Source organism: Pyrus communis, chromosome 8, assembly GCF_963583255.1.
Source record: "Pyrus communis chromosome 8, drPyrComm1.1, whole genome shotgun sequence".
Taxonomy (NCBI): Eukaryota; Viridiplantae; Streptophyta; class Magnoliopsida; order Rosales; family Rosaceae; genus Pyrus; species Pyrus communis.
The window spans coordinates 22,099,815-22,108,254 of record NC_084810.1 but is presented as its reverse complement, the minus strand read 5'-3'; the positions used below and the strand labels follow the sequence as shown (position 1 = coordinate 22,108,254).

Sequence of the window (8,440 nt, the reverse complement as noted above, 5' to 3'; positions counted from 1 at the left end):
TATTCACAACTCTATTTACTAAGTGGTAAGCAATCAAACCGCATAGTTAGACTTTTTACACATGCTCAAACAAAAAATAAAAAATTTACACATGTGGCTTGTGACATGGATTACAGATATACATCAAAATATCAGGCTCTGTTGACTTTGAATGCAAAGCCTAGCTACCAAAAGTTCAACGCTCAGATCTAACTACTAGTTTTTTTCTACTGTATAACTCAGTACTGCCATTAAGTTGTTCAATTTCAAGGCTCTCAAGCATTTGTTCTGTAATTCACGCTAATTGGTTTTGGTGTGTTTCGATACCATGACAAGGGATAGGAAAATCGGGGTGGCCGTAGATTTCTCCAAAGGATGCAAGCTTGCTCTAAAATGGGCCATCGATAATCTGATCCACGAAAAGGGTGACACCTTGTATGTCATCCATGTCAAGCCCTCTCAGGGCGATGAGAGTCGCAGCACTCTTTGGTCTTCCACCGGATCACGTACTGTACTTTAATTTTCATTATCTTATTGCTTCTTCAAAATTTCATCCTATTTATTCATCAAGTTTTATTGCATATATCGTATTTTCTTTCTGATGATTTTGATTTTTTTGAGCTTGTGATTTGGATGTTTGATTATGCAGCTCTGATTCCATTCACGGAGTTCCGTGAAAAATTGGTGATGGAGAAGTACGACGTCAAGGTTGATGCAGAGGTCTTGGATTTGCTTGACACAGTGTCTAGGCAGAAACATGTATGTGTAGTTTTTGTATTCATCCCCACTTTATGTAATTTGTAGGTTCAGAATCTTTTTTTTTTTCCCATGAACTTGATGAACTATTAATTATGCTAATTAATTAATTCTTGTTTAAATTTGTGATTCGACAATATATTTATTTGTCTGAAAGTATAAATTTGAAACGTGATTAGATATCAAATACATTGTGTTGTTAGACTGTTAATTTGTTATCAAACCTAAAAACGAAAATTCAATTGATCAATGATGTTGGTTGATGGTTTGACATGATAGAAACTGTCTGACAAGAACATTTTCGATGGTTATAGGCGACGGTGGTGGCAAAGATCTACTGGGGAGATGCAAGAGAGAAACTTTGTGGAGCAGCTGAAGAACTAAAACTCGACTGCTTGGTCCTTGGCAGCAGGGGCCTTGGTTCCATTCAAAGGTAAATAAAAGAAGAACCCAACCTTAATACATCGAACACTTGTGCTACATATTACAATTCACAGTATAATTCTTGGATATTTTGTTGAATATATTTTAGGGTGCTGCTGGGAAGTGTGTCCAGCTACGTTATGGCAAATGCAATCTGCCCTGTTACCATTGTCAAGGATCATATTGCCTGATTAAGATTGTGTACCTCTAAAACGAGCTTGATGAGGGGAGATAAATGGATGTTGTACTGCTTGTTGCTAATGTTAATGAACTTGAATTATGTGCCTCCCAGTTTGCATATATGTACTCAATAATTTAATCTTTGTTTGTATGAAACTACTCCTGTTGTATCAGTTTGAATAATGAACTTGAATTATGTAGCTCCCAATTTGCATTTTCTTTTAGCTGAATTGATAAAGAATCCTCTTGACGTTTGTACAAGTTCAAAATTCTCAAAACCTTATATTCCTTTTTCTCTCAACTTTTATTTTCTCCAACTATGTGGCACTCAATATTGCACACTATATTAGGATTGAAAATCAAAATCATATCATAAAACGTTATTGTTAAACCTCATATGGTGGCATCATTTTACTTAGAGAAACAAGTAGGGGAATTATACCAAATGACCTCGCTTAATGAGCGACAAATTTTCTGGTGTCGAACCTAAAACCTTGCCTAAGTATATATGTCAACCTTATAGTCGACCTAAGCATTCGGGGTACTTTCACAGCCCAAGGGGTTATACTTGGTGTAAATTTGACAAACTTCAGAGTTGTTTCAAACATTTGCCTTAAAAAAGCTGGTCTCGAATTACAATAAACTGGTGATTAGCGTCTTATAATATAAATTTACCATGTTATAATATCATCTCAACAAGTCGTTGTAGTATAGTGGTAAGTATTCCCGCCTGTCACGCGGGTGACCCGGGTTCGATCCCCGGCAACGGCGTAATGTTTTGCTTTTCTAAACATTTTTTTTAATTTCACACCTTGCAAACTCTCACTAGTCTCTTGCTTCTTCCCCCTCCTCTCAGTTCCTTGCCTGTAAAAACACGTTACCCATAAAAACACACACGCAAACCCTTGATTCCAAATTTCAAGCTTCAAAGCCACTCCACCACTATCACCGTACAAAGCAAAAAAAAAAAAAAAAAAAAAAGGACAATCCCATTAAATCACAAAAATATGTTTTTTCCGTTTTCTTTTCCACTACCTACACCGCCACCAAAACCGGAAATGTCCGCTGCGTCACGGTGCCTTCCAATATCCACCACTCGAATCCACATAATGGCCTTGGACGGAATCGTCAACGTCAACTCACTCTTCTCTTTCGCGCTCTTCGTCGGCCTCACGTTTTACCCCACCACCGATCCTGCCGCCATGCTCATTGGCTCCGACGTGGCCTGCGCCGCTGGGGTCTCCTCCGCAGAGGGCCTCATCGCCTTCCACGTGTACTCCTTCAGCTCCTTCCTCTTCTCCAGCCTCATTGCCTTGGCCCTCAAGCAAGCCATCAAGATCAGCAGAGACATTGTGGTTCAAAATGGCGGTGACTCCGGTTCGCACGTGGGTCATGTGAACCGGGTAGCTTTGCGGGTCGGGACGCTGGTTTCGGCTTTCGGGTCTGTTTTGGGATGTGGGTTTTTGATGATGGCGCTGGTGGACTTGGTTCAGATAAAATTGGGGAGATTGGGTTGTGGGAGTCTTTACACTTTGGCTGCAATTGGTCCTCTGGTGACTTTGGTTCCTCTAGCTCTTTTTATCTATGTTTTTCTTGTGCTACATGCTTTTACGAGATAGAAACGTATGATTAATCAAAAGAAATGTTAAATTTGTGCATCTTCTTTGCATCTTAATATAAATTATATGTATATAAATTCAGTATATAGGACGTCGTTTGAATAAATTTCACTTGTCCTTGATAGAGATGGTTAATGGATGCTCCATATATCAACATCGTTGCCATTACAAGCACAAATATCACCACTCATCACCACAGTTAACACATATGTACGCTTAAATGGATCTCCATTTAATTAAATGCGTACCAATTTACTGTCCCTAGTGATCGATCATGTTAAGCTTTGATAAATTGATAGGTTTGATTATTTATGGTGCAGTATCTTCCTTTAGAGTTTCTATTTTAGGCTCTAAGTACTTTTTTTTTTTTGTTAGACGATAGATCTGTTAGATTAGATGTTAGAATAGGAAGCCAACGTGGTTTAAACCCACGCCTTGATGCAAGGGCAACACTCCTCTCCGCCACTATGGTAGAGAGCCACTTGTTTAGGCTCTCTAAGTACTAAGTTGTGAGCAAATTCGAGATTAGAATCCTAAAGTTTAAGTCTAATTTAAATGGGGATTTTAGGTTTGATTATTTAGATGCTTGATCATAATCTAGGTTTTAATTGAGTTGATTTGATGCAAGCTAGAGTATATGTCATGCTGAAGAACTCCTAATTGTAAATGCCATGCAAGTAAGGTTTGTCTGATTGTTCAACGATTTACATACCATTTAATGAGATCTTGGAACGGATATACTTGTTTTGGGGCCACTGGAACAAGCTCAGCTTACTGAGTTCTACAACGCAATTGAGCAATTGATATTTTCGTCCGGACTCGTCACGTCAGGGATTGCATCATACATTGTTGGAAGCAATGCTCTCGGGGAAGCCAGTAATGGCAACAAAGCTTGCCAGAGCTTCACTAAAGAAGATCCTCTATAGAGTTTGGAGTGATGGCAGAGGAGATTTGAAGCAGAAAGGCCAGGCAGCAAGGCAGAGAGGATTGCAGTTGTTAACTGCAAAGAAAATGGTGGCTACTTATGAAAGGCTTTTCCTCTGCATATCCAATGATGAGAAAAGTGGGGAGAACTATTGTCAATATCAGATTCCATGATACTAACTTAGCAGATGACTAATACATATCTAGTCCCCGATTGCGGCATCATCTTGTCACCGAAATTTCAGCGTTAGAAGCAAAGCTTTTCTAACAAGGAACCGGCATAATGATAAAAGGCCAGATAGCTGTACCTTATTGTGGGTGAGATTCCAATCTGTGTTGAAGCTGTAAGTATCTTTGACAATTTCCATATACAAAGTGGCTGATTGGCCAGGTTTCTTGTGACAATTGTTCTCTGCTAAAATTCCATGTATCATCTAAATCTTTCGAACGGACAAGGTTCGAGTTTTGCTTGGCCAGCAACCATGAAAACTTTTAATCTAATGGAAATGCAGTACTCTTCAACAAACCGTAAACGCGTCATAATACAAAACACATTGCATAAGAAACAGTAGTCACTTCAAGCATATATGTTCACAATGAAAGAGCAAGGGGCTCATATCATTCGCCCGTGAGTCCTCCACGGGCTTTAATTTAACAGGATAAACAACCTTCAAACTACACACAGAACATAGTTTGGCGGAGGGTGGTAAGAACACTACATTTTCGGAAAACCATCTTCTTGATAAAAAGTCCAATGAAACAGTTCACCATACCGACATAAAAGCTTGCACTTCCTGTCCAGCATCTTTTGCAACCAATGCGCACATCAGCCACTTATTTATATTACACTTCCGTACTTAAACCCCAGGCCCAGTGAATTCCTGCAAAACATAAAATCTTCTTACATCAGCTCCTTACGTGATATCTTTACAGTATGCCAGGCTTCATGAATTCATATAAATTGAAAAGAGGAAAATATATTGTGACTATTTATCTTGTGAAAGGGAGAAAACGCAATGCTAAGAGACGTTCTGATCTTATTAAATTGTTGAAGTAATAAGAGAATTTATTTCGAGAAATTGATCTAAGAGTGAATGAATATACCTTGAAAAATAGATGAAGAATTCATATGGACAGTGAAGGGAAAATCCTAATAATAGAGCGAACCTGCAGAAACGCAAGTCAGAAGTTCATACGCTGATCTCCTCTACAATGTAGCTCTAAATTATTAATACAACTAATGCCATCTCCAATATCAGTACCTTGCCACCAATTTCCTCGGGCGGCACTGTTCGAGTTGGTTCCATTTGGATCATCTTCTCCCGCATCTTTCTTGAACTAATTCAGTCAGAGTAACAAACAGAATAAGTTTTTCATATCCTTTTATCCGTTAATCATGTTGACAGCGTTAATATTACGGTACAAGTCTGTATATTATGTGATCAACTCATCAAGACTCACTATAGGATAGGATCCAGAGGCATGGGTCCTTGGGGACTGGGAATACACCTCTTGCCCACCATAGTAAATAGATGAACTTAGATAACATGGTTCTGCTCTTTCTTCCTGAAGGACTGAACTCCGGTCCTTGTTGGGTATGCTATAGCGTGCACCTTCGCTACTTATAGCTATATAGTTCGAGAAAAATGCAAAGGCCGAGGCAATAAGCTTTAAAAACAAAGTTCAATATCCAACATCAAGAGGTTGTAGAGAATTGCAAAACTAACATACGATAATCTATATACTTATACATAAAGAAAGCGTTAAAGGTTAAACATTCAAAAATCCATTAAATGCCCTTTTTGTTAATGAAAATGCTAAAAGAGAAAACCCTTCATTATATATGGATATAATATCACATTAACAAACTCTTAAATTGAAAAACGAAAACAAAAATATGTCCAGAAAGCGTCGAAAAGAATTAGGCAGTCAAGCAAGTAACTTAAAGTCGGGTTGTTTTAATCATACAAAAAGTGAGTTACAATTTGTTACCTATAAAAGTAGAGTGTGTGCCAAGGGGCTAGTGTTAGAGAATGCAGGGAATCTGATGACGATGGAACATAATCTTAGCAGAGATTAAACGGTACAGTTCTAAGAACTTAAAACTTCTATCAAAGTAGAAATGTTGCCTATCAAACAAGATTTCTTCCAGTTAGGAGTAATACAAGAAACTAAAATCAACATGATACAAACCTGCAGTACCTTGCTTGGTGTTCCGTGCATGATTTCTCAAGGACTGCTGCTGCCAATATTCTGTCAGCTCAGAGCTTGAAGAGTTCCTCCCAACCACCTTAAAATTAAATCAGGTAAAAAATGTCAGATACTAGAGCATATATTCAACAGAAGATCTAGTAGTGGCCGAAGACACTTTCAGTGGATGGAACACTAGCAAGCAGAGGTGTACAATGGGCCGGACCGGCCTGGATCCTTCAAAAGACCAGCCCGCTTAAAGACGGCTAGTTGTGCACCTCTATTCACAAGCCCCTCACTTTTCCATCCACTAAGCTAGAGAATAATGCTATACAAAGAGCTATGAGTACCATGAGGAAAAATAGTGCTTTTTTAATTTGGGTTGTCAGCTTTCCCCCTTCTCACAAAAACTTAACCAACAAATCCACTAAGAACCCAAATCATGTTTTGCTTAAACAAACCGAAAATTTTTTTCATTTCCCCTTTTGGTATTTCTCTGCAATATTTCACATTTCCTTTCTAAGCAATTTTCAATTCACTATTATACATAAAGTTCAGAAATTATATAAACAATTATAACAAGAAGCATATATATGCACCCAATGAATAAGGTTCATCCTTTCCCAATTTCTCTGCTTTCAATTTTAAATCAACCCTGAATCCTCCTCGGGCTTAGGCAAATTAACTGGAGCAGTGTGCTCTTAGTATTCAAATTTGAATCTCCCTTTCCAGTATTGCTCAAGTAAAAAAAAAAAAAAAAAAAGAAGAAGACAGAAAGCATAAATATGAACGCAGTAGAAGTATCATAACTACCTGTGATGGAGGTGGGAAAATGGAAGCAAAAATCCCAGTAGAAGACTTGGGAGGAGATTCCTTGGTACCAAAAAGATCAGCAGTCAATGAGGAACATGAATTGCCCGGCTTCTTATTGTTACTCTCCATTTTTTACTTCCTCTCTTTCTCTAAGTCAACCAGAAGAGCCAACTCCAGAATAAAAAAACACTTTCCAAAAAAGCAACTTCCAAGAAAAAAACCCAGTTGAAGAAACAAAGCAGGTAAGATTTGCAGAGGAAGAAAGAAATCAGACAGAAAGTTGAGAGAGAGCACGGGGTGAAGATGATGACACACAGAGTATCCAAAACTCAAAATTTATATAGGCACTTGCTGTATAAAAGACGGTACTGCATGTAGTGCCGCTCATGTGCCATCATCACCCCAAGAAAAAGAAACGCTCTTCCGTTTTCATGCAACCAAAGATTTGTTTCTCCTCATCAAAAATGATTTGGAACTTGCCCTTCTGTTTTCCTCACTATAATCATCTCTATTTTTTTTTTTTAGTTGAACACCGTAATTATCTTTTCCCCACAAACATAATGGATAGATGCCACGTGGGCTCCACTCCTTTTGCCAAGTGGATGTACGGTAGTGCCATATTATTTCGAGAGTAATGCTAGGAAAATCAAAATTTTAAACCAAATTGCATGTCACCAATATGAAATAAGTATGCTAATCAACATTTAACTAATAATTCAATCATTAACAATCACTTCATTTGATTTACAAAATTTGATTTAAAATATAGATCGAATCCTGAACCTTCATACTAACTATGACAATTTCTGTATTGATACTGTGGGGTATCTTCATCTCATCTCTCTCGAGCACTCTAGGCCTGGACTCGACTTTTAATTCCTCTCCCCCAATGGCCCCCATTGTTCGATTATATTTTGTGGGATATATGAGTCGATGACTTCAAGTGAGGGATAGGAGAAATGAATCTGAAAGCTTCTGATCCCACCAAGTGGATAATTAGATAAGCCTTGCTTTGTCCGATATGCTTCATGGTCCAACATTCTCTTGCTATTGATATCAAGGCACGATTCATGAATAAACCCACCAGTGTTATGTAGGACCATAGCTCATGAACATGTAGAAAAATCTTAGTTAAAACTCTGTGGTGTTATAAGTGCAAATCGGAGCATTTTATGTACTGGAATCTTTGGCAGTTGAATTTGGATCTTTGATTGTATATTCAATTGTTCAACCTGGTTCGTTCTAGATTTTCGCCGTTTGTATGAATAATGTGATTTTGTTTTCACAATGGGAGATGAAGGGCTTGCAACAAGTGTCTAAACGATCTTGAATCTTCGCACTCATTGTGTAAAAACTATAAAGTAGATGCTCATATCCTAAAATGATATCAGAACATATTATCCACTTGCTGCGTCCAACCTCCACACAAGCTTCCATCTGCCGTTCTTATGAGGATTGGAATCATATTCCTATCTTGTACTGCATTGGAAAGATATTCCAAAACCCTGAGATGTCATGAATAGGAAAATGGCAGATTGTGTGAACATGGTATTATG

The 8,440-nt window shown here is 38.1% G+C and overlaps 3 protein-coding genes and 1 non-coding gene across 5 annotated transcripts; 3 read left to right on the top strand and 1 right to left on the bottom strand.

The window, feature by feature from the left end:
• The first annotated feature begins 200 nt into the window (after nucleotides 1-200).
• LOC137742333 (universal stress protein PHOS34-like) lies at nucleotides 201-1,538 on the top strand. Its single transcript, XM_068482174.1, has 4 exons — nucleotides 201-485; nucleotides 629-738; nucleotides 1,050-1,168; nucleotides 1,268-1,538. The coding sequence occupies exons 1-4, from the start codon at nucleotides 308-310 to the stop codon at nucleotides 1,347-1,349; spliced, it is 489 nt and encodes a 162-aa protein (XP_068338275.1). The 5' UTR covers nucleotides 201-307; the 3' UTR covers nucleotides 1,350-1,538.
• Nucleotides 1,539-2,037: 499 nt separating this feature from the next.
• TRNAD-GUC (transfer RNA aspartic acid (anticodon GUC)) lies at nucleotides 2,038-2,109 on the top strand. The gene has a single exon. It is a non-coding gene; the product is annotated as a tRNA-Asp (tRNA).
• A 286-nt stretch (nucleotides 2,110-2,395) lies between these two features.
• Nucleotides 2,396-2,982, top strand: LOC137741564 (uncharacterized). Its single transcript, XM_068481259.1, has one exon. The coding sequence runs from the start codon at nucleotides 2,397-2,399 to the stop codon at nucleotides 2,955-2,957; it is 561 nt and encodes a 186-aa protein (XP_068337360.1). The 5' UTR covers nucleotide 2,396; the 3' UTR covers nucleotides 2,958-2,982.
• Nucleotides 2,983-4,421: 1,439 nt separating this feature from the next.
• Nucleotides 4,422-7,409, bottom strand: LOC137742169 (uncharacterized). 2 transcript variants are annotated; one of them, XM_068481955.1, is made up of 6 exons: nucleotides 6,885-7,409; nucleotides 6,075-6,171; nucleotides 5,343-5,509; nucleotides 5,144-5,219; nucleotides 4,986-5,048; nucleotides 4,422-4,762 (listed from the first exon to the last, which is right to left on the bottom strand). In XM_068481955.1, the coding sequence occupies exons 1-5, from the start codon at nucleotides 7,011-7,013 to the stop codon at nucleotides 5,032-5,034; spliced, it is 486 nt and encodes a 161-aa protein (XP_068338056.1). In that variant the 5' UTR covers nucleotides 7,014-7,409; the 3' UTR covers nucleotides 4,422-4,762; nucleotides 4,986-5,031. The 2 variants fall into 2 exon arrangements, with proteins under 2 accessions (XP_068338056.1, XP_068338057.1); XM_068481956.1 differs by having other exon boundaries at nucleotides 6,084-6,171.
• Between the last annotated feature and the right edge of the window lie 1,031 nt (nucleotides 7,410-8,440).

Excerpts from the sequence above, each read along its gene's own strand:
- LOC137742169 (XM_068481955.1), bottom strand. The coding sequence starts at position 7,013 with ATGGAGAGTAACAATAAGAAGCCGGGCAATTCATGTTCCTCATTGACT. Across the intron at positions 6,172-6,884 it reads TTTTCCCACCTCCATCACAG|GTGGTTGGGAGGAACTCTTC; the intron begins GTAGTTATGATA and ends TTTAATTTTAAG. Across the intron at positions 5,510-6,074 it reads CACCAAGCAAGGTACTGCAG|CTATAAGTAGCGAAGGTGCA; the intron begins GTTTGTATCATG and ends CGAACTATATAG.
- LOC137742333 (XM_068482174.1), top strand. The coding sequence starts at position 308 with ATGACAAGGGATAGGAAAATCGGGGTGGCCGTAGATTTCTCCAAAGGA. Across the intron at positions 739-1,049 it reads CAGTGTCTAGGCAGAAACAT|GCGACGGTGGTGGCAAAGAT; the intron begins GTATGTGTAGTT and ends CGATGGTTATAG. Across the intron at positions 1,169-1,267 it reads GGCCTTGGTTCCATTCAAAG|GGTGCTGCTGGGAAGTGTGT; the intron begins GTAAATAAAAGA and ends AATATATTTTAG.
- LOC137741564 (XM_068481259.1), top strand. The coding sequence starts at position 2,397 with ATGTCCGCTGCGTCACGGTGCCTTCCAATATCCACCACTCGAATCCAC.